The following is a 25233-nucleotide window of genomic DNA, read 5'->3' as shown; positions in this document are numbered from 1 at the left end:
CTCATAGAGGGCCACTGCTGTCCAGACATTCACCAGGGTTCCTTTGGTGTGCAAATTGGATTGATAGCCACCAACCCTGGGAAGGCAGTTCCCGGGAGAGGGGATTCTGAAGGACACAGGAGCATAAAATGAGGCTCTGGAGTGGCTGAGATGAAGTAGGCTACTGACATAATAGGGGAGAAGCGACGTCAGTCTATGCCTCATCTATGTGGTCTTGGTTATACAGAGTGAGGGGACCCACAATAGGAAGGGCACCCCAGCAGAGCAGAAGCATTCTCCAGAGCGTCACCAGAGAGCCAGGCAGAAACATGAACTAGGAGTCGATGTGGCTGGAAGTCTGGCTTGGTCTGAATTCTTCACAGGTGCCCATTTGGCTCTCACGGCTTTTGTATGCCTCACAGGGTGCTGACCAAATTGGACTTAGATTATCAGTATGATTTCAACCCAAAGAAAGGAAATAATTCTCCCTCTTCCCTTTATGGTGGGTACTGACCTTTAATAGCCTGATGACTACAGTTGGTGCTGTCAGCCTACAATAAAACCCCAGGCCTTAATCATGGCAGAGAATGGGAGGTCCACCCAGAAAAACCCACAGAAAAGCTACTTGTAGCTACAGGGACATATCCTAGGGCCAATGCAAGATTAAGAATCAAACATTTTAAAAAACTCTACCCATCTTTCACCCCAACTCTTAACACTCTTGCTGTCAGGGATGACATGTAAAAACCACAGAAATAGAAACGCAGGCATTTTCATGAGAAGAGCTCACAGACGTACAGAAACTCTAGTATGAGCATCGAAAGAGACTGTGAACAAGAGGCAAAGAAAAAGAGGTGTTGACAGGGTAAGTCAGGTGCAAAGACAGAAAGTCCCCGAGTCAGGAAGTCCGGGCTCATGAAGCTGTCCCCAATTCCTATGGGAGATGTGGCCCACATTCAGGCCTGAACCAGAACTCTGGGCTGGGGTCACAGTCAGCGCAAGGCCTCAGTGGCTGGGGCATAGCTCTGGGTTTACTTTAGGGAATTGGAGGAAAGCTAGGGAGAGGCCTGGACAAAGTTCCTGGGGCAGGCCAAGGTCACAGCTGTTATGCCTTCAGCCAAGAACATTCCAGAGGAATGCTGGGATTTGATTGGTGTGTGTGTGTCTGGGATCGGGAGTGGAAATTTCCCTCTGTAGCTCCCCTTCTCTCCTGCCTGGTTCCTCTTAGCAGGGGACGTAGGTCTCATCTGGACGTCTGAATTGCGGCTATCCTGCTGACCACGGTGCGGCCCCATGCCATTGGCACCAACTCATCCTGCTAACATCCCTTGCTCCCAGGCCTGCCCTGGCTCCTGGATGGTTTCAGCACCTGTACTCTATTTCTCCCAGTTGCTCCCATGGCAATTTCAGTTTCTTCAGTGGCAAATTCCTTGCTCTGAGTCTTCCAAGACCTCTTCTCTCATCATGCTCACCCCCATGGGCGCATGCTCCCAACCCACTGTCCAGGAGCTGCCCTCCAGCCATGGCTTCCTTAGTGTGGCTCCCACTTCACTGCTGCTTGCCCTTCCTGCAACTTCCCAACTTCAATACCTGTTCTGCTCAGGTAAAAGCCTGGAGGTTGGAGGTGGAGATTCCTGGGATCAATCCAGCTCTGCCACCCTCTACCTGTCCAGTTACTGCACCCCTCTGAACCTTGTCTAGAATTCCTCCTTGTGGGACTGTGAAGCCGGGTGAGAAGGAGGAGTTATAATGGGCGCAGCACCTAGTAGGCACCTGGGAGTCAGTGCTGGCCCTTTCTCATCTTCCCTTCCCCACTATCTTGGTCTCCTAAGGGCGGCTGACCACTTTTGTTCTCTCCCCTGATCAGGTCCTCTCTATTACATCCTATTTACTGCTACAGACTGATCATTTACTGACATCCTGCTAAGTGCCAGGTGCTGTTCTAGGCACAGGGAAAATAATACCAACAAAGTCTGTGCTTCAGGGGGCTTGTGTTTTGGAGGAATCCAGCAATAGACAGGTTACTATAGGACATAAATAAAAGGTAACCCTCATATGTCCCAAGAGAATTTTGTTTTCTGATTAGCATAACATTGAAGGATGAAGAGTAAGTTTGGAATTAGAAGGACCCAATTCAAGCCCAGTGCTGCCATTCCATGGCTATGTGAACAAAATCTCCAGAGCCCATTTCCTCACTACTAAAATGGGGCTGTTATTATATACATATTTCACATGTTAAGGATTAAATGAGATTATATATGAAAATCATTTAGCACAGCTCTTTTCCCAGATAACAAGTTATCAAATAAGTTTTATGGATAACAAAATTAGGAAGGCATTACTGTCCTTTACTGACACTGTTTGTTCCTGGCTTCTATTTTTTCCAATAAGCCCCAAAACTTTTCGCTATTCCAGCCTACAATGATCTCTTCCTTTCCAGAAATGCTTATTGTATGTTCAAATTTTGTGATGAACTTTCTGTTGCTTGTCTGGTCTCCTATTTAGTCTCCATATCTTAGGACTTGCTTTACTAACCTGATTACCAACTCCTCAGGGCAAGGGATCATGCTCTCTGTATTGCTGTATCTATTTCCTGTATCCCACCCATCTACCACAGTAGCAGGAAACCATGAAGCTCTGTCAGTCAGTTCACATGACTACCTGTAGGTAAAGCCTGACTGTCAGGTGGGAAGCAGTAAGAGGAACTGTGGGGCTGGAGGCTTTGGGAAAGGAGGGCAGAAACAGAGGGGAGATGCTGACGTTCATCAGTGCTACATCTCAGGTGCCCTGTTAAGCCAGGGCTCCTGCAGAGCTGCCGTTACCTCTGTCTTTCCCATTCTGCATCTTCTCTTCCTCTTCCTCTGCACCTTCCTCTGCTGTGAAAACAAGTCCAAGGAGGCCAGTGACCCTTCCGCACAGCACAAGCACGGAAAGGCAGGTGAGCAGAATAACTTAGGAGTCTTGGGAAGAACTCTGGCTAAAGGCTCACAGTGTAGACCTCCAAGTCTGATGTCACCCACCCTGCTGCTGGCTTCTTTGGGATGGGGAGTGCCTGTTTTTCCTAAGGTGATAACATCTGCCAGAGATACACCTAATATCTCGCGTTTGGGTTCAGGTTTAAGAAAGCGACAATGTAAGTGCATAGTGGAGGAACACCTAGGTTAACACGGGCTTCTATAAAACAAAATCAATGAACAACTAGAAGTTTTAACTAACAGCAAACTTACAATGACTTCACAGTGTAAACTGACCCCGTGGAACAAAGCTAATGTCACCTAATGTTGCTCTCCCAGGTGCCCCCTGTAGAATAGTCACAGATCCCCTATGCTTTGTAGGGACAGTCCCCCTATGATATGGAGCAGTGTGCTCAGCCCTGGGTGTTCACTTGAATTGGGGCTTTGGAAAACTGAACCACAGGACAGTAAAGTGAAGATCATGTTACATTCAGGTAGGTGAGGGAACGGGGTAGAGTTGTTTAGAGAAGAGAAAGCAAGGGAGAAGCCACGTTATCTGCCACCAGACACGTGGGAGGTGACCTGCAAAGGAGGGACTGAACTGATTCTGGGTACCATTAGAGAGAGAACAAGCATAAATCAGCTACAGAAAGGCATATTCTGGTTCCCCAATAAGAACTCTCCAGTGACTAGAGTTGATCATGAAAAAGTTCACTGGGAACCTGCAAATAGAGGACTTTTATATTGGGCAGAAGTTGGATTAAATATCCTCTCAGAACCCTTTGAATTCTAGCATTCCACTATTTATTAAACTGTTCTTAAAAGATGAGGAGGACAAGCTATGGATATCTGCAGAACAGATATGTGCACTGTATACAGTATGTGAAAAAGATAATCTGAATATCTACTGTGATCCTAATAAACCCCTGTGAAATCAAGATCAAGGAGAGGTAAAAAATGTGATGGTGCTGGGCAAGCCTCTTCATTCATTGAGAAACTGTCACCTTTGCATGTAAAGGGAGTTTACTTCTGCATTTTTAAGGGACACACTGTGCCACATGAATTTAGTCCACATCTACAGGCTTAAGTGCTGGGGAGAAAAATGGGTATTCGGGGAACCCTGAGTTTGATGCCTGGCTTTGGGTGAGGCAAGAACACTGGCTTCATATTCTACAGACCTGAGTTCTTGGACCAGCTTTGTCCCTTCAAGCTCCACAACTTTAGGCAAACCACTTCTCTTTTTCTTTTTTGCAGTAATTGGGATTGAAACCAAGAGTGCTCTAGCACTGAGCTATATCCTCAGCCTTTTTTATTTTATTCTGATACAGGGTCTCCTTGGGTTTCCCAGGCTGACCTGGAACTAGTGATCCTCCTGCCTGCCGAGTCACTGGAATTATAGGCTTGTGCCACCGTGCCTGGCAGCAAATCACTTCTTTTGATAATCACTCACCACATTTCTAAAATAAGGGTACTGAACTATATGATCTCTGAGGTACCTTCTAAATGACACTGCATAATCATGTTGAAATCATCCTTTGCTATTATAAGAGATGAATAACTATCCCTGTAAACACCTCATCTCTGTGACACTATTTGGTCTCTGGGTGCTTTATGTTTACTGATGTCCAATTACCCTCAGTTAATCGCACTCTCATCCTAGTGGATGAGTGCAAGAGCAACTTATTTTGCATAAATCTTAACAAGAAGCCCCAAGGAACAAATATAGTTCATCTCCATGGCTGAAATTCCCTCTATAAGTGGGATTTCTGGCCACTGTTGGAACTATATTAAGGAAGGGATCTTCTAATCAGCTCTGAAGTCATCTCTGAAGGCCACCACCTCCCCTGCTTATGAGTGTGTGTGCAGGGGGTTTTGTTTCACTAGGCATGAGAGACAGGACTAGATGGGGACAGGGGCACCATAAAGTTCCCTTGCCAAGGCCTGGGAAACACCCTGGGCTTGCCTCCCCTACAGGGTCTGAATAGTCCATGGAGGAACTCCTTCCTATTTTTATTTAATAACGCTGCTAAATTACTGCTAGGTACTTACAAGCACTACGTTAGATGAAAAGGGACAGAGGAAGGCCCTCGTCGTGAGGGACCCCCAGCCCTCAGGAAGGGAGCCCACTTGCTTAACATGACACATAGGGATCCCACCGCTGGAAAATTCACAAGTGTCGGGCGGCTACGTCACTGATGGAGTCGAGGGGACACTTGGAGGTATGATGATACGTGAGAAGCCTTTTATTTTCTCTTTCTTTCCTGGGTTTTATGTAAGGGGAAAGCCATGAGGCAGAGGTCTCTGGAAAGTCACCGCAGTGGCCGGGTGATGAAGAGACGGAGAAAGAAGTCAGAAAAGACCAAACATGAGGAGCAGAGGAAGCAGCAGGTCTCGAACTTTAGGTGAAATCACAGCCTGGTCACGGACGAAAGGAGAGGAAAGGGTTTCAAAATCAAGTAAGAGAGCAGAAAGGCAGCTGGAGGGCCCAGCGCTAGTGGCTGCCTTGGCTGCCGACATCAGGACAGGTTCAGGAGGAGCTGGCGACAGGGCCTAGGGAAAGAGCTGCTGTGGACAAAGGTGCACGTAGGAGAGCGGTGGGGTGGGGTGGGGGGCTGGCTGCACTAAGAGCTGAATTTCTTTAAATTGAGAACTACATTTGCTTCACCAGGTATCTTAGGATAAACCTAAACGTGTAACTGTCCCACTGTGACCACGTGTGGGAGGGAGGTGCGCTGGGTGAAGATTCTGCACGTTCCTAGAAGGCAAAACCAAGTGGTGAAACCAGGGGGGTGTGAGTGGTGACCTTCTGTGGCGAGGCAGTGTGGGGGGGCAGAGGGTGGGAGTGGCGGGAGCTCTGGGTTTCACCTGAATGGAGCTCCTTCACCAGGGATGACATGGTGTTGGTGATGGAGTCAGCAGCCACCAGCAGGTCATTGCGGAGGTTTCTCCTCGTACCTGAGGAGAGTCAGAGCAGATGGCAATGCCAGGGTGGTGGGCATGGAGATGCCTGAGTCTGCAGGCCCTAGGACACAGGTACAGAATAGCTAAGGGGAGATGGGGCCACAGCCGCTCCACTTCCTCCCAGTGCGTCGGGAGTCTGCTGTTCCCACTCCCTGTCCTCTCTACCTGGAAGTCAGGATCTGGTCAAGTCCATGCTTCAGACACCATACAGTGAGAAAAGTCAGGTTCCCAACAAGGTGCTCAGCCTCAGAGGCGGCTCTACTCCACAACAACCCCCTCCCAACTCCTAGCCCCAGCTCCCTCAAGACTTCCTTCTCAACCACTGGAAACTGTGGGTCCCTGGATCCTCAGATGGTTGTGGCAATTCCATGCTCACTGTGCCGTTAACCAGGTTCCCTTTAGAGAACTACACTTCCCGTGTTTGCCAGTCCTAATGACCTTCTGGGCCAACCGTATGACTGTGGATTATTCCATCTAATTCCTCTGAAGAAGGCACAGCCCGGAGAGTGCAGTACCTTCTCAACCCAGAACAAGAACACAGAACCCAAGGGGCCTGTTCTGCACACACCTGAAGGCAGACAGGGCTCCCGCAGAAGACTGGCTCATCTCCTAAGAAGGGGCCAGCATGCACCTGATTATTTATACTGTCAATCTGATATCTACAGCTAAGACAGCAAGAGCACAAAAGGAAAGTAACTGGAAAAATCTCAGCAGGAATCTTATACATGCTCCCAACCCCTTCAGCTCCCCATTACACTTGGGCCTGGAAACTCACCTTGGGCGAAGGCCTCCTGCACGTCTCCCCCAACCCCGCTCAGAGAGTCCTGTGGGCCATGGGTGGGGGTGGACCCGGCAGATGCAGAACGGACAGGCATGGGCATGGGACGGCTGCCTGCGTGAGTGGGCGATGTATGTGGCGATCCTGTGGCCTGAGCCTGGGAGATCAGAGATAAAATATGTCATCTCAAGGGTCCAACTTCTTTGAGGAAGGGGGAAGCACTCAGTCTGAGCCAGCCAACAGTCTGCTGGGGCATGATCCTATTTGAATGGATGGAGTCACGCTGCCTCCGTGACGAGGGAGACGAGGGAAAGGAAAGGCAACAAGGAAGAAAGGGAGATTGCAGTAAGAACGGACTGAGAATGTTGGGGGAAAGGCCAGCAGGGACAGACAGGAGCCTTCAGGTGGACAGGCTGGGCAGGGCAGCGGGGTCAAGGATCTGGGAGGGGTTGACAACACCAGGAAGAAACAACACACAGATATCCTCTTGTTTGCAAACACATCCATATACTCGTTCTCGCCGGATTCTCCAACAACTCATGGGTAGAATGACATCTGTTTATATCAACTTTTAGATGCAAAGAGTGTGAGGCTGCACAGCTGGGCAGAGGCAGAAGTCAGAATAAGCTCCTGGACTCCAGGGGCCCCAACCCCACACCCCAGGTCTGAAAGAATGGACACATAATGCAGAGAACAGATGCATGTTAAGCAGGTGGGCTTTATGTGTCATAGTTTTAGAGGGAGCTTGGAGCAATGGGGTAAAACAAATGAAAAGAGCAAAGGACGAATTCAAATCAGCTCAATGACCCTTGGGAGCCAGGAGACTGGGTGTGGCAGGTCGACTGTAGAAGCAGGACTGGGAAAATACAAGCTGAATGTGAGAATGAGTTCAAATAGAGACCACTGTCCTGGGAGTCCAGCTCAGAAGCCCCATATCACCACAGATCACTGAGGCTGACCGGCTGCCAGGACGGCACCTCCCAGCACAGCAGAGAGTGGGCACTGAACTGAAGCCATGTCTTATTCTCTACTGTTCTTAATTTGAATCATTTGTGTGTGTGTGTGTGTGTTTTATTTTGAGAAATACAAATGAATAATTGTTAATGTTGTGTCAAATTTGTTTCAACCTAAAAATAGTTCAGATAAATCTCAAGACTCCTTTTACTATCATTTTTTTCCAAGCCTAGTTCCTTCCTCTTATCCCTACAGAGGTGACTATTTTTTCCCCCAGAAGTGACTATTACCAGAAATTCTGCTGTGAAATTTTTACCTATGTGCACACATGTAACTATGAAGAATATACAATATCTTCATGATTTAAAATTTTTATGAATGGTATTGTACTGAAAATATCACTTTGAAAGTTGCTTTTATCACTTAGTTTACTCTGAGATCTACCCATGATATAAATAAATAAACTTAGACCCAACCTCAGGCCAGATTAAAAAAAAAATAAAACAGAACACAGTATCTGTAAGAGTGAAAAGTACAAAATTTCTCAAACACAATATAAGAAAAATCTTATGACCTAGGGTTAAGGCAAAGATTTCTTAGATATGATACCAAAACCATGATATGTAAAAGAATAAATAGATAGGAGCTGGGCAGGCAGCAAGTGGTAGAGCACTTGCCAAACATGCAAGAAGTGCTGGGTTCAATCCCTAGCACTGGGTGGTGGGTCCAGGGGAGGTGTTTATCAAGAATCCAAAACTATTTTCTTTTTTGATGGAGCTGAGGATTAAAACCAGGGCCTCATGCACACTAGGCAAGCGCTATAATCACTGCGCTTCATCCTCAGCTCAAAAATCTATTTTTTTTTCCTGCCAAAATAGCAGGAAGAGAGGATTTTAAATGTTATCTTTACAAAGAAATGAAAAATGTTTTTGATGATGGATATCCTGAGTTGATCAACACACAATGTATAAATGTACCCAAATATCACACTGTGCCTCATAAAAATGTTACAATTATGATCTTTTAATAATTTAAAAAGTATTTTATTCTTTAAAAAACATCATGAAGTACCATATGGACAAGTCAACTCAAAAATGGATCAACAACCTATATGTGAGATGCAAGAGCTAAAACTAAAACTTAGAAGATAACGTGGGTGAAAACTTTATGACGCTGGATTAGGCAATGACTTTTTATATATGACAGTAAAAGCACAGCCACAAAAAAACAAAACAAAACAAAAAAAATTATCAACACTGAACATCATAACATTACTTTTGTGCTTCAAAGGATCATCAAGAAAATGAAAGGACAATTCACAAAAAGAGAAGAAAAGTTTTGCAAATTATATATCTGATAATGGACTTCTATCTATCATATATAAAGAACACTTACAACTAAATAATAGAGAAAAATAGTCTAATTTAAAAATGGTCAAAGCAGGGGCTGGGGATATAGCTCAGTTGGTAGAGTGCTTGCCTCACATGCACAAAGCCATGGGTTCAATCCCCAGCACCAAAAATAAAATAAAATAAAATAAATATGGTCAAAGCATCTAAACTGGTATCTCCATAGAAGATACATAAATGTCCAATAGGCATGCAAAAAGATGCTCAACATTATTAGACATTAGGGAAATGTCTGATAATTATAATAATTATAGCCACCGACTAAGATGACTATATTAAAATGACAGATAATAACAAGTATTGGCAAAGATATGGAGAAATTGGACTCCTCATACAATGACAGTAGAAATGTAAAACTGTGCAGTTCCTCAAGAGGTTAATCACTGAATACCACCTGACCCAGTAAGTCTACTCCCAGGTATATACCCAAGATAAATGAAAACATGTTTGCATAAAAATCTTCGTCCAAAGGTTCACACCAGCATTATTCAGGGTAGTCAAAAAAAGTAGAAACAACTCAAATATTCATGAACTGATGAATGATTTCAATAAAATGTGCTACATCCATACAAAGGAACATTATTTAATAATAAAAATGATTGAAGTACTGATACATGCTGCAACATGGATGAACCTTGAAAGCATTTTGCTAAGTGGAAGAAACCAGTCATAAAAGGCTATATATGGTGTGATTCTATTTATGTGCAATAGGTAATCCATAGGGATAGAAAGCAGATTAGTGGTCATCTAGGCTGGGGTTGGGGATTTGGAAAGGATGAGGAATGATTGCTAATGGGCATGAGGTTTCTCTTTGGAATTGATGGCGTGTGTTGATAATGATGGTGGCTGCATACATCTGTGAATGTATTATAAAATGCTGAATTTTATACTTTAAAACAGTGAATCAGGGCTGGGGTTGTGGCTCAGTGGTAGAGCCCTCACCTAGCATGGGCGAGGCCCTGGGTTTGATCCTTAGCACCACATAAAAATAAATAAATTAAAATAACGGTACTGTGTCCAACTATAACAAAAAATAAATATTAAAAAAACCTAGTGAATTTTATGGAATGTGAATTATATTTCAATGAAATAATAAAAAAAGGACACCATTAAGAAAAATAAAAAGACACAGATTGTGGAAATATTTGTAAATTATATCAAAAAACAAAACAAAACAAAACCCTTCTATCCAGAACATATAAAGAACTCCTACAACTCATTAAGAAGACAAACTACCCATGTTACAAAAGAGGCAAAAATTCAAACGGATATTTCACCAAAGAAGATGTGCAAACAGGCTGATGATCACATGAGAAATGTGCAGCCAAGAGAAATCATGAGGGAAATAGAAATTTAAGTCACAATGCAACACCACTTAATGCCCACCAAAATAGCTACAACCCAAAAGAGTGACAGGGAGGCTGACACCCTGGACCCTGTCAATGAGACTGTAAAGGGTGTGTCTACTGTGGAAAACTTCTCAGCAGTTTCCTAACCCAGCAAATTCTGCTCCTGAGTATTCCCCAAGAGAAATGAGAATGGGTCCACTGAAAATAGAACCAAATATTTATTTGCAACAATTTAATAGCCAAAAAGGAGAAACAACTCCAATGTCCATTAACTCATGAATGGATTAACAATGCCATGGGATATTATGGAATCTCTTTTTTTTGCTATGTCAAGTATTTTACTATTAACTTTTATAATCATTTTCCACTGACAATTATTCTCTTCTATTTTTATCAGTGGTTCTAAAACATTTTTACGACTTTATCAGGTTATGTTATCTTTTCTTAAAAAGTGGTTCACAAATCCTGTTTAGCCAGTTAATATTATCATATACTAATCACTTCCTCTACCTTTTATCCTATGATCACCATCACCCCCTATTTTGGGGCTATTTTTATAGGAGATGGGGCAAATAATAACAAAATTCATGACTCTAAGATTTAAAGGTGCTGCCCTCTGGGCATAAGACAGAGCTGGGAAGTGCATACAGCCAGACCTGGCAGGTTCAGCCCCAGTCCGCACTGAGTGAGGGAGGGCGGGAAGAGCATCTGTACAGAAGGCAACCAAGTTTGACGTAGAGAGTTGTGAGCTGGCAGTTGGGGATGGGAGAGAATGGGTGGACACTGGCAGAGCTCCACTCCAGGGTCCCAGGCTCCCTAGCTCTGGTGGTTTTCCCACAGGCTAACAAAAAGTTGGTGGTAACTGTGTAGATGGTGAGCCTAGTGATCTCTTACCTCAGAGAAGGATTAGACCCTTGAAGTGGCCACTTGTGGACTGTGGGAGCCGGGGAGCCTGGGAGTTCAAATGTATTGTCACAGAGCTCCTAGTACTGCCTGAGAGAATTAGACCTCCCTGCAACCAAGGACATGACCCAACCACCCATGGTCCAGGTCTTAGCACCCATCAAGTTGAAAACGCTGACGTCTCTCCGCTGAGGTCACAGCACCACAGTTTAAGTCCCTGAGGCTCAGCATCACTCTTAGGTGCAGGGGTGGGGGATGAGCATCTCTGAGGGACTGGCTTCATGAAGAGCTAGCCTGGAAATGCCTGGATTAAGTGTCCAGTTCAGACAGAACGAGAACTTGAGATGGAAATTAGACCCAGTTAAAGAAAAAATTGGTCTGTGAAATTCAAACTCACTTTGCTATATGACAGTTATATGTGGTCCCCTCAGAGGGCTAACCCAGCATGAAGCATATGGTAAGTCCTTATAAATCTCCCCCATATGTTTTGGGCCAGACGTTGGACCTGAGGCCCCAGTGTCAGAGTCACAAGCCCCAAGATGGACATACTGCTTCTTTTTGGTAACATGAAACTCAACCTCTGCAAATATTTTCATATGAGAGTGATGACAGGGAATGGGACAAGAGGTGGGCAGCAACATGTGGTTAGGACTCTTGGTCCAGGAAGTAACATCTACTGTCTCTTTTCAGTGTGAACATCATCAGACCTTTTTCTGGGATTACTGCCTAGCATGTGCCTTCTGAAGCCGAGAAAAACCAGACCCTTGAAGTTGTCTTTGTTCAGAGCAGTTGACAGAGCAAAGCTAAGGATACTGAAAAACATTTCCCGTAGGTCTCGCAACCCCAGCCACTGGCTTTAGGATCTTACTGGAATAAAACATTGCCAGGACAGAGCTGCTAGGGGACCATGCAGATGATGGTTTAGGCAGAGTAAAGCCACTTCAGTATCCTGGGGGAGTCAAAGAGACAAGGTCCCGTCCACCAATATGTACCTGTTCTGGCCAGGTCCAAAGCTGAGGGTCAGGAAGCCTAGAGGCGAAGTTGGTCCTGGATGAGGAATACATAGGTGCAGGGGTGCCAATGGACTCTGTTACTAGCTGATTTTGATAAAAAAGCTAGACACTTCTTTCAACCTGTTGAAAGGGCTGTGCCCTTTCTCTTGCTCTCAGGCCCTTACTTGAGTTCTCTGCCAGGAGCACTATTCAGCTTGGCACTGACCTGCTCCAGATGGTCCTCCAAGAGGCAGTGAGGCTGCCCCCTCCTCTAGGAGGAGGTTGCATCTGTCTGAGGTGCTCCTACTGCGCCCTGCGCTTCTGTCCCAGCCCTATCTCGCTTCTTAAATTTCATTCTTGGCATCATTGTTCTCAGCACAAGTAAACGCTTAATAAATACTTGTTAAGTGACAATGAGGAGCATCAAGTTTCTGACCCTTTTTCTTCTGTAATGGAAAGTGGGAAAGTAGCCAGAGTAGGCAATAATCTCCAGGAAGTAATAAATCTATAGCCACCAGTAAATCCTTATATGAAATACTAACTAGATAACGAAATGTGGTAGCCAGACATCTGATGGCCCCAAATGATCCCCTCCATTCACATCCTGATCTAATTCCCTCTCCTGGAGTGTGGGCTGGACTTAGTGACTTGCTTCTAATGAATCAGACAAAGGGGATGCCACTTCTGAGATGAGGTTATAAATGAATGTGACTGTATTGCTCACTTTCTCCTGCTTGCTTGCTCTGGTGAGGTCAGCTGCCATCCTGTGAGTGACCCCATGGAGAAGCACTGAGGGTGGCTTCTGTCCATCAGCCATTACTGAATGGAGGCCTTCACTTCAACAAACCATGACAAACTGAACCTGCCAGCAACCACATGAGCTGTTGAGCCTTGAACTGACTACAGCCTTGGCCCACACGCTAACTGCAGCCTTGTGAGAGGGTCTGAGCTGAAGGACCAGGAAATTGCACCTGGGTTCCTGGCCCACAGAAGCTGTGCCATAAACAGCATTTGTTTTTCGAAGACTCTAGGTTTTGGGGTAATTTTTTATGTAGCAATAGATAATGTATACACTAGCTGGGAGTTATGGCAGATGTCTAGAATCCCAGCCACTTGGGAGGTTGACGCAGGAGGACTACAAGTTCAAAGCCAGTCTCAGGGACTTAGCAACATCCTGTGTCAAAAATAAAAATAAAAAATAAAAAAAAAGAGGGGCTGGGGATGTGGCTCAAGCGGTAGTGGGCTCGCCTGGCATATGTGCAGCCCAGGTTCGATCCTCAGCACCACATACAAACAAAGATGTTGTGTCTGCTGAGAACTAAAAAATAAATATTAAAAAAAAATTCTCCCTCCCTCCCTCCCTCCCTCTCTTTAAAATAAATAAACAAGCAAACAAACAAATAAATAAATAAAATAAAAAAAGAGTGGGGATGTAGCTCAGTGGTAAACTGCCGTTGGATTGAAACCCCAGTACCAAAAGAAAAAAAAGAAAAAACAAGGTAATACATGCACTAGGGTTGATTAGAAAAAAACATCAGCAGATCAGTCGTATGTGATGGACATTTGATTGATAGCAAGAGAAAGGAGAGATGCAGGGATGTGAGACCAGGACCAGAGGCCCTCATGACAGGCCAAAGACCCCAAGAAAGATGCCTACAGATGAGGAGAGAGGCAGAGATTGATAATCAGGAAAACATTTTCCTAATGAGAATAAGCTAGGGATCTGAATATGTTAGTCTGTCCTGACACTGAAGGTCTCAACCTCTTTACTTTGTCAATAATTACCAGGACCTAGGGGCATTTCTCTGCTTTCCAAAGAAGAGGGGGAATTGCAGGCTCTAAGGGACAAGCCTAGATGTTCCCACTGCCTTAGATGAATGTTGAGGGAGGAAGAACGCTTCAACAACAAAGGCATGGACCAGAACCCTGGCTTCTTTTCTTTACTGTGTAGCAAATATACCTTACCATTCCTGGGGCTCAATCTGCTGGTTTGTAAACTGAGGGAGATCAGCTAACTGACTCTTGAGGTCTTTTTCAGACAGAACATTCCTTGACCTATCATCTTCACCAAGTTATATCATCTCAGAAATGCCAAAGGAGCTCTGCTTTTGGCTTCAGCTGGAATCACTCTGTAAGTGAAGGACATGCTTTTGAGTGCTCCACAGCCATTTCATGGTCACATGATGACATATTCTACTTGCAACCTATACCTTCCTCATGAAAGGAATCAATACCAGAGATGCTACTCACTGAGGCCTCTTGCAAATGCAGTGGATAAGAAGGTGCAGGGAGCAGGCATTATGCAGAAAAGGGACCATCTCTCTCCACAAGACAGTATGAGACAGGTCCTTCTAATTACATAAGTACAAGCTGGAGCGTATGGCACACAGTTTGACACAGCGCCTGCAGTGCAGAGCAGCCCCCGCAACATGCTGACCCTCACCCAGGAATCTGGTAGGTCTGTTAACTCTCTGCCCACCCAAAAGGCATGGGCCAGACACTAAAACACAAACCACAATGTGCAACTGCACCTTTGCCTCAGAAGCACAAACGGGTTTTTAGCTAGAGAGGCAGGCCTTCTCCATGGAGACTGCCAAGCGCTCAGCTCAAGGCAAAGGAACCCAGAATAAGTGGCAGAGTGGGAGGCCGGGTTGTGCACTCCACCGTAGGCACTGAGATTATGGGAAACCTGAAAATCACACAGAAATCTGTATGGTGGAGGAATGAGTCAGGTGGCTCAAGGGAATGGTAGGCATGAAAGCACTGAGTGATTCTGGGTTGCAGCTGTCAAGAGGGGGCATCAGCCTGGTGAAGCAGGGAAGCGCTGCAGCACGCCACTCAGGGTTTTAAGATTTCCTGACACAGGACACTGGAATCTTGTTGTAATGCTATCTATAACTAAGGCCTGAGTACACACAGGGTAGTTCTTCAGAGAACTTGAGTTACAGGACGCTATTGTGTTTAGTTCTAAGACTAAACACAATACACGTCCTGTAACTCAGGTTCTCTGAATACAGAGGTCCCTTAGAGTGGAAAATAACTGCTGGGAAAGTAGAGCCAGAGATGCACTGCAATCTCTATAACTCCCTGAGCTGCTGGCTCTTCACTTTTCAAATCAGCAAAGACTCTGAGAACCTGAGAAAGGTGTGGATCACATTCCAAAACCAGTACTTAGAAATTATGCTTTCAATTTTAGAGGTTCATGACCACAGGAAAATAGCCTGTCTTAGGTAGATGTTCATTTTTTATTTGAGGAGACTGAGACTTAGAGAGTGACAAGGTCACAAACAAATCAGTAGAAAGACTAAGTGGGTGCACAGATCTTCTAATGACCTCAACTGCTAGGAGAAACCTAAGCACACAGGTCACAGTCCCACCTTCCTTCCCACCCCCCTCTCAGTACTGGGGATGGAAACCAGGGTGTTTTACTTCTGAGCTACATATTCAGCCCTTTTGATTTTGAGACAGAGTCTTACTATGATGCTGGGATTATAGGCCTGGGCCACCATGCCAGACACAGCACCAGGTTTCTCAGGCCAGAAGGAATATGAACCAACCAAGACTTCTTACTGCTGAAGCCAACTATGATTTTCTTTCTTTTTTGTGGGGGATGCTGGGGGAGGGTACCGGGGATTTAACTCAGTGGTATCTAATCACTAAGCCAGATCCCCAGCCCTGTTTTGTAATTTATTTAGAGACAGGGTGTCACTGAGTTGCTTAGCACCTCATTTTTGCTGGCTTTGAACTCTCGATCCTCTGCCTTAGCCTCCTGGGCTGCTAGGATTACAGGTGTGTGCCACAGTGCCCAGCTGAAGCTGGCCATGATTTTATAAGTCAATTTCATTTCTAGAGCTGAGCTTGGTAGCACACGCCTATAATTCTAGTGACATGAGAGGCTGAGGCAGGAGAATCCTAAGTACAAGGCCAGCCTCAGCACCTTAGCAAGGCTTTAATCAACTTAGCGAAACCCTTTCTCAAAATAAAAAATAAAAAAATGGCTGGGGACTTAGCTCAGTGGCAAAGCACCCCTGAGTTTAATTCCTAGTACAATAAACAAACAAACAAACAAACAAATTCCCAGTAAGAGCAAGACATGTGAAAGGAGAATATAGGGACTATGACTTACACCTTTATCTAGAACACAGATCTAACAGTGGAGCCAAAACAGGTACAAAGAATGCCAGAGAAGGTGAGCTGAGGACACAGTGTTGCCTCCCTAGCCCTCATCTGAGCACAAAGAGGGACTCACCTGCTGAGGCAGAAAGAGTTGGCCAGAAGGCCAGATGCACGCAGAGAAGGTGCTATCTTTAGCAGGAAAATGATATGGCACAGCTCTTGGCCTGGCACATAGTAGGGGCCCCATAAATAGAACTTCCTTTCCTTCTTCTCCCTCATAGAACAGGTAAGAATTTTGTCTCCTTGGTACACATTATACTCAAGTGACCAATCCCAGACAAGAGGCTGTGGCAAAAGCCTGCCGTTGAGAGTTAAGTTCTCTGTGGGGCAGCATCAAAAACTCTCAGCCTGGCTGTTATCGTGGCAACAGGACGGAGGACATGTCAGTCTCCATCTCTCTCTCTGACACATGGATACCTGCCAGGGAGCAGATGGCCTGTGTGGACAATTACCTCCATTTTGCTGCAGTGTATTTAAATTAAACAAACTGGCTTCTGTATCACCTATTTTTAGAGGTCCTCTCAGAAAAGCAAAAAATGATGTTGGGAGAAAGAAGTCGCAAGTCTGAAGTTTAGGCAAAGCAACCACGACCCTACGAAGAACTGAGATGGATAAGGAACAGACTTTGAACAGGAAGAGGTGAGAGCACCACACACTGTTGCCAGCCATGCTGGCGGTGAGCTGTATCTTGGGGGATCCAGCTGCCTCGTCAGCTGTGGGAGGAACAGGAGCAAGGGGACAGGTTATCTGCTGCCGCACTGTATGTCCTGCTGCAAGATGAGAAATAATTGCCTCACCTGACAAGAGTTCAGACTGCTGGGAGTAAGGGCTGGAGACAGGAGCCACAGACAATAGGAGGCAACAAGAAAGACAGCCATGGGCAGCAAGTGAAGTGTAGGCTGTGGTTCCCTCTGGGCTGGATCAGATGCAGGGAAAGAAGGCACCTGCAGAGCTGTCTTAGCAAGGCGTCACCTGTGAGCTTGTGTCAGCAGAGTCTGTGGAAGATGAACCTGGCTCCTAAACATCCCAGATGGGGCTGAAGAGAGCCTCACGTCTCTGAGCTCTCACCACTGTCAATGCACAGGTGTCTGTTAGAAGGGTGAGGTCCCTCTGCAGAGGGCTGCTGCCGGCTTTTCCTGTATCACATCAGGAAACTCAGAGCTCACACATGACCTCACTCTCTGTGGTGGCTTGCTGGTGTCCCAGGACTGACAGTGTTGGCAATGACAGAAGGTGATGGTTCTTAACCCACGACTGTTATCTGCTGAAGCCACACCAAATTATATAGAAGAGTGAGCCTACTCTGGGATCAGTTCTTGGCCAAATGATCAGGGACTTCACCAAGAGAAAAATCTCTATAAAAGGAATATCAAACACTAAGATTCCATATTATAAAAGGGGTGGGAGGTAAGGTGTTCACTTAACTTTCTTAGTGAAGAGAGATGGCATACTGAATTTCTGGGACAAAGAACAACCTATTAAAATTTGCCGTAAGCCCAAAGATCAAAAGGAAGTTTAAATTTGAACTTTCAGCTAGGGAAGCTCATAAATCCCAACGCTAGCATTACTCTTTCTACTTGTTTCTCTGGGATGCCCAGTACTATTTGGATTTGGTCTCCCTATTAGTCCTTACTGCAGTATTTCAAAGCCAGTTCTCAGCCAAATGATCAGGGACTTCACCAAGAGAAAAATCTCTAAAAATGAATATCAAACACGAAGACTCCATATTATAAACAAATACTAACATAGGCTCCAGGAATGTGTGGTCCTCATTCAACGCTAATCAGTTACCAGACCAGCAGCTGTGGTGTTTTAAAATTCGGTGAGTTAGTGGTGGGTCCTTCTAGGGGGTGACATTCAGCAGGTCTTTTGGGGCAATGGACCTTCTGCCCTAGGACCATGGCCCAGTTTGTGTGTAACCACTCAGAGAAGTCCCTCGCACTGGTGAATGCTGGCGTGACTTACTCAAACCCTCAACTGGCTGTATTTTGGCATTTTGCCAAGGTTGAGCTCTTCCTCCAACCCCTGCTGAGATCCCTAAGACTACTCAAGAGCCTGAAAAAACAAAAACCACCACCACCACCACCAACAAAAAAAACTCAGACAACAGTGCTCAAACTGGTAGCTTCAAACAGCTCACAGTTAAGGAAGCTGTGCTGGATGGTTTGGTGGCTACTGAAGTGTGGATGTGGTTTTATATTGGAGAGAGCACAGCCAAGCATGACATCATTGGCTATAAGGTTTGAAGACTAATCCGTAACATCTGATTTTATTTGATTTATTGTTTGGGTTTTCTTGGACCATGTATGATTAGACTGCTATCTGAATAAAATCAGATGTGTCAGAAAAAAAAATTCAGTGAGTCAAATTTAACTGTGTCTTACAAAACCTATGTGGTGGAGTATGGCATCTTCTCCAACAACACTCCACTCTTTGTTGAGTGCCTGTTTATATAATGTGGTGGTTGCCATCCAGGCTTTGCCATTAGGTGGACCTAGTCTGGATTCCAATTACTAGCTGTGTGCCCTTGGGTAACTGACTTAACCTCTCAGCACCCCAGATGCTTCATCTCACAATGGGGATGATATCTACTTCACAGGCTGATGAGGATGATTATGAAATACCCCACACAAATGGACAGTGGAGTGACCTGTGGGGAAGGAGACCAAAAATCTCTTCATATTCATGCCAAACCCAAATATCAGAATGGGGATTCTGAGTGTGTCAGAGGCTCATGGGAGGATCACAGAGAGATGCTCTGAGTTCAGTGCAGGGCTTCTTAACTGGGGCAGTTTAACCAGCTGAGGGCCTGAGGTGGGGGCATTTAGTGGGTGAGTTTAAGGTTGCTGCTAAACATCCTGCCATGCCCAGGACAGCTCCTCACAAAAGAGTTATCTGGCCCCAGAGTTATGGTCAGCCATGCCAAGGAGAAAAACCTGCCTGGAGATGACTCAGAGTCATGCCGTCCGTCCACCAGAAGCTGATCCAAACAGTTGTTGTGCTGTGTTGTTGTTGTGTTGCCCAGGATCAGGCCCAGGCCTTGCCCATGCCAGGCCCTGAATTACACCCCCAGCCCTGTCCTGGGCTTTCCTTCTAGGCAGTGAGCTGCTGTGGAAGGAAGGGAAACTACCAGTAGTCTCAGATTTAGTTAGAACCTTCAAGGCCAAGGATAGACTCCTGCACATTTGTCAGATGTGGCCACAGGTCTGAGAGAATTCTAGATTCTCTCTTAGTTTCCTGTTAAACTAGGAGATAAAGTTAATAGTTTCCTGGCTAAAGGCATGAGCTAAATTTTGAAGTGAGGAGGCAATTAATAAATAGCAAATTTTCTATCATTTTAAGTTACTAATAATATATAATGATAAAGGTACTGACGGACTCAGCCATCTCTACAGAGCAGGAGTGCACAGCGTGCACTCTTACTAAGGGCACCACTTCAGCGGCAACTAACTGCCTCTCTGCACTGTCTGACATCCTTCTACTTTTTCTTTTTTTAAACATAGGTCATTTATATTGCAGTCCCAAATGAGAGTTAATTTATTTGCCAAATGATAATTAGCAGTAAATACAGAATAGTAGAAAAGAGTCTCCTGCATCCTTTGTGAAATGCTTCTTTTAGTGGAATTGAGCAGATATTCTTTTGGCTATGGACTCTAGGCCAGGAAGTACTACACCTTGGCATTATTGCTGCATGAACATCAGAACAGCCTGAGGTTCAACCATAAAACCTGCTACCCTAGAGATTGACACAGCCCCCTGAATTGAGGAAATTCCTATAGAAGCTCTCAGAGTGAAAGGTTATAGTTGGGCATGTGGCAAATGCCTGAAATCCCAGAGACTTGGGAGGGTCAGGCAGGAGGATTGCAAGTTAGAGGACGTCCTCAGAAACTTAGCAAGATCCTAAGCAATTTAGCAAGACCCTGCCTCAAAATAAAAAATAAAAAGGGCTAGGGATATGACTCAGTGGTAAAGTGCTGCTGGGTTCAGCTTTGGCCCACTGCCGAGAGAGAGAAAGGGGGGGGGGGAGAGGGAGAGAGAGAAAGTAAGAAAGTAAGTAAGTTACAGAAACAACCCATACTGAGAGAAGATGTGGTCAAACAGAGAAGAAGAAGGCTAGGGAATCCTAGGGAATCCTGTTCTATTGGAGACATGGCCAAGTAGCACAGAGATGAGCCAAGGGAGAAGGGTGCCAGCACCTTTCTTAGGGTGCTTCCTTTTGTCTGGAAAAGTTGGAAGTAGGAGGTTGACATGAATAAACCCCAGGGAAGGTGTTGGTTATTCAAAGAAAGCCCAGTTAATGAAGTGAAGCCAGGCAGTTTCAAAGTCACAAGAGGAAAAACCAGTAAAATGAACTCAGATGGATTTCTATAGACCCTCCTTGATTTATAACCATTCCTTAATATACTGATTGGTGTCAGTCACAAAAAATCAAAGTACTGTGGAGCTGGACATTTACAGATAAGGAAACTGAGGTTTGCAAAAGTTATGTACTTATCAAATGAGAAAGAAATTAGATCTTATTTATTTATTTATTTAGGTACGGGGATTGAACTCAGGGGCACTGAACCACTGAGCCACACCCCAGCCCTATTTTGTATTTTATTTAGAGACAGCATCTTACTGAGTTGCTTTGTGCCTTGTGTTGCTGAGGCTGGCTTTGAACTCACGATCCTCCTGTCTCAGCCTCCCAAGCTGCTGGGATTATAGGCATGCACCACTGTACCCAGCAAGAAATGATATTTTGCTAACAAGGTTCCATTAGTCAGAAAGGCTACCTATTCACAGGTGATGCAACAAGCGGATGTGAGCTTTCCAGGGGCAGGGTAGTAGCAGTGAGACAAAGCCTGTTTTTCAAAGCTCTTTGTATTCTACTACTCTACTGAAGTTTTCTTTTTAGTTGCTGACAAGTCCAATATTGTCAAATCCAAGGGCTCCCCAATCTTATTTACCATCTCCTTCTTGAAGTGCTCTGGAATTCCAAGAGAACCCCTGATCCTTTATGTCCCACCTCCTCTCACTGCTTCCTCTTTCTTTTTGTCTACTCTGGGTTCTCCCAAAGGCGCATGTTTATGGTTTGCATGTTTAATGTCCCCCTGAAAAGCTCATGTTAGGCAACACGTGAAATGTACTGAGGAGAAATGATTAGATTATCACAGCTATAACCTCATCAGTGGATTAATAATTTGAATAGTACTAGGGGTAACTGCAGATAGGTGAGTTGTGGCCAGAGGAAGTTGGTTGCTGGGGATATGTGGCCTTGGACTATATCTTGTTCCTGGCTCCTTTTCTATTTCCTGGCTGCTATGAGCTTTATACCACTATAATGTTCTGCCATGATGTTTCTGCCTCACCTTAAGTCCAGAAAAATGGAGTTGGCACACCATGAACTGAACCACTCAAACTGAGTCCGAAATAAACTTTTCCTCCTCTAAATTGTTCTTGTCACAGAAATGATTTCAAATCTGATTTTATGTCAAAAGATTCCAAATCTATATGGTCAGCCCTATTTTCCCATTAGAGTTTCAGTTGCACATCTCCAAGAATCTAGCAGACCTTTCTGTTCGACCGCCTGTCTATTCTACATAACCTAATATGCCTCAAGTCAGATCAACCTCTCCTTCCTAATCCGGATCATATCCCTCCCCCTTTTCTAATGGACACAATACCTCTATTTTTATTTGGTGCCAGACAGGAAACACTGCCTTGGCACTCTACCACTGAGCCAGCCCCTGTCCTCCTATCCCCCCTTTACTTCTTCAGCCAATGGTACCCTTCATTTTTCCAGGTTCTCAGGCTCCAAACAGAGATGGCATCTTTCACTCATCTTTTTCTGTTAACCCTTAGGTGAGATTCAGACTGAGGGAGTTTGTGTGTTCTAGAAGTTCAATATTCTTCCATGGAAAGAGAATTTCTCTAGCTGGGTGTGGATAGAATTTTCCTGGAGACCTTGGAGCACAATTTTCATATTTTGTGTGCATTCTGGTTAAGGGAGGGAAAGTTAGGAATGTAATACAGAAGGGAAATAAAAAGTAGGTGCGAGGGGCAGGAGGGGAAGCTCAGAGGTAAATCACTTGCCTAGAGTATGTGAGGCCCTGGGGTTCCATCCTTAACACTGGGGGAAAAAAGTAAATGAGAAACCTTTTAGGGCTGGGGTTAAGGCTCAGCGGTAGAACACTTGCCTAGCAAGTACAAGGCCCTGGGTTTGATCCTCAGCACCACATAAAAATAAATAAAATAAAGATATTGTGTCCAACTGTAACTAAAAAAAAAAAAAAAAAAAAAAGAAACCTTTTAGCTCGTCTTTGATGAGAGTGATGATAAACACCGTACAGATGCCAAGTACATTTCCCCTTGTATCTTCATACTGCAAACTCCTCATAGATATTCAGGAAGTTTTGGGGGTGAGATAGACATGGTAGTGCACACCTGTAATCCCAGCACTTGGGAGGCTGAGGAAGGGGGATTGCAAGTTTGAGGCCAGCCTCAGCAATTTAGTGAGACCCTGCCTTAAAGTGATAAGGCCTGGGACTATAACTCAGTGGTGGAGTGCACCTGGGTTCAATCCCTAGTTCCCCACAAAAAAAAGTTGAGGGAAAAAGTTGGGGGAGTGACATACAGATACCTATTTTTGATATTGTAAATAGTATTTCCTTTTTTTGGAAAACAAAAACAAACAACAAAAAAAAAAAAAAACAAAAAGGAACTGAAGATGCCTACAGTAAGCACAGGTGCCAAAGAATGAACACACATGGCAGACAGAAGCCTCGGTGGGCAATTGGTCTTCTGGACATATGTACATATCCTGGGACTGGGACCCAGACTAAAGGTTTGTGGGACAGTCATGTAAGACAGTACACTTACCAAAGAACATCCATGCACTGCAAACACAGGAGGGCAGCAGTGGTGCAGAAGGCTCAGGAAAACATGAGCAGGCTTGAGTTACTACATTTAGGGCACCGTGTCAGCTGCAAAATTACTTTCATACTATTTGAGGGTGATATTATCCTTTCATCCTCTGAAAGCCCAAGCTTGTTGCCTTGAGCACATGTGGTAAAACACTGCTGGATAAACAAAGGAATGGTAACTCTTTACCTCTCAGGAAGAAACAGAGCCTCTTAGCAGCCCACAAAGGTTCCGCTAATTACATCATTTTCAGGGTGACAGCTACATTACCCCACTACTAACCTGGGTTACGGTCACTTCTGTGGCAGCCTCCTCTATCCTTAAATAACTTCTACTATCTAAAGTTGCCATCTTTGAGCCTCGTGTTCCCATGGATATGCCATGCAGAATGATCTGTCTAAGGAAACACAAACTTCATGAATGAGCTCAATCCCTTGCCTTGTACAGCTCATTTCATTGGCTGCAAGAGATCCAGAAATGAAGTTTGATGATGTACTGAGTTACTGGGAAAAATGGAGCCCTGAGACATTCCTAGAGTGAATATGAACAAATTAAATTGGGAAGTTGTTTGATCTAGACTCAGGAGAGCCAGGATTCCAGTGCACACACCAACAGTCATGTACATCACTGCCAGTAGGGTCCTCTTCAGCATGCTGTTGCATTAGTGTGTCCTTTGTAACATGCTGGCATTGAGCAATGATTAGAATATTCCCAAATGACACAAATGACTATAGATATCCTGCTCTTTATAGATTATCTGTGTTGGGAAAAAAGAGGGCAATTTTATTCTACATAATCATTATCTGTTCTTTAGGCAATAATAATAGAGCTAATAATACTAATATTTTACCTTGATGTTCCTATTTGTTTAGTAACACTGAATTTTGTTTTCCTAATTCCTTTATATATTTCTGAACTATAGTTTAGTTTCCTGAAAGGATCTACCTATCATGTGAGAGTATCTTGAGCAAAATCATAGTTATAGGTACTTAAAACCAGTTTTGTTCCTTACAATTAATACAATTATTAATTCATACAGCTTTTGGTTATTACTGGTTATCATTTAACAAATATTTATTGAGTATCTACTATGGGACAGGATGGGCTAGTGACTGGGGATACAACAGCAAAGAAAGCAAAGTCCTTTAATTGTATCCTATGATGATCTTGAGCCTGACTGACCCTATCCCATCTGACACAGTCTAATCCCCAGCCTCTTAAACCACAGAGTGGGCTGGATACTCAGTGGAGTCTTATCTGACATAGGCCATTCTGCCCTTCATCATGACCCTTAGATCTAAGAAGGGAAAGGGAAGGAAAAAGGCAAGAGAATCACCAGTCCTGATGACACTCAGAGCACTTGGCTGAGGCTGAATGTAAAACTCTAGCAACAAAGCTTTCTTAAATTTGATTTATTTTTTAAAATTTGTTTTTGAGTGCTGGAAATTGAAGCCAAGGCTCTATGCTGAGCTATGCCCCGACCATTGGCCTCAAAGTTCTTAAAGTAACAGTCATTCCCAATATTCTCAAGTTCCCCAAAGCCAAAGCAATCTGTGATTCTGTGAGACAGTAAGTATGCATTTGATCTTCTATTAGGACTTAGATTTGAAGGAGGTATCCCCAAAAAGCTCATGTGTGAGACAATGCAAGAAAGTTGAGAGATGAAATGATTAGGTTATTAAGGCCTTAACCTAATCAGCGTATTAATCTGCTGATAGTTGTTGTTGTTGTTTGCCAGGGTACCAGGGATTGAACTCAGGGCATTCAACCACTGAGCCACATCCCAGCCCTATTTTTATTCTACTTACAGACAGGGTCTCACTGAGTTGCTCAGCTCTTCGCTTTTGCTGAGGTTGGCTCCCGTCTCAGCCACCC

General features: G+C 44.5%; 1 protein-coding gene, 1 long non-coding RNA gene and 1 pseudogene across 14 annotated transcripts in view; 2 read left to right on the top strand and 1 right to left on the bottom strand.

The window, feature by feature from the left end:
- Window positions 1-25233, bottom strand: part of DTNB (dystrobrevin beta) — a 233382-nt gene that overhangs the window by 2629 nt on the left and 205520 nt on the right. For 5 of the 12 annotated variants that reach the window (XM_081265084.1, XM_081265086.1, XM_081265089.1 and 2 more), the window contains 3 exons: window positions 6670-6829; window positions 5799-5888; window positions 5355-5688 (listed from right to left, as the gene is read on the bottom strand). In XM_081265084.1, coding sequence (XP_081121210.1) covers window positions 5618-5688; window positions 5799-5888; window positions 6670-6829 — 321 coding nt within the window. In that variant the 3' untranslated portion in view covers window positions 5355-5617. The other 7 variants (XM_081265087.1, XM_081265088.1, XM_081265093.1 and 4 more) reach the window with 4 other exon arrangements.
- The window catches only part of LOC308632744, a 73769-nt gene that overhangs the window by 5516 nt on the left and 43020 nt on the right, over window positions 1-25233 (top strand). The gene's annotated exons all lie outside the window — the stretch shown is intronic.
- On the top strand, window positions 17256-18765 carry LOC308632741 (ATP synthase subunit g, mitochondrial-like; annotated as a pseudogene). The gene has a single exon. The product of its transcript is annotated as an ATP synthase subunit g, mitochondrial-like (transcript).

Source organism: Spermophilus citellus (assembly GCF_964194105.1).
Source record: "Spermophilus citellus genome assembly, chromosome: 13".
Taxonomy (NCBI): Eukaryota; Metazoa; Chordata; class Mammalia; order Rodentia; family Sciuridae; genus Spermophilus; species Spermophilus citellus.
Note: the sequence above shows the minus strand (reverse complement) of the source record. Positions and strands in the feature narration are given on the sequence as shown.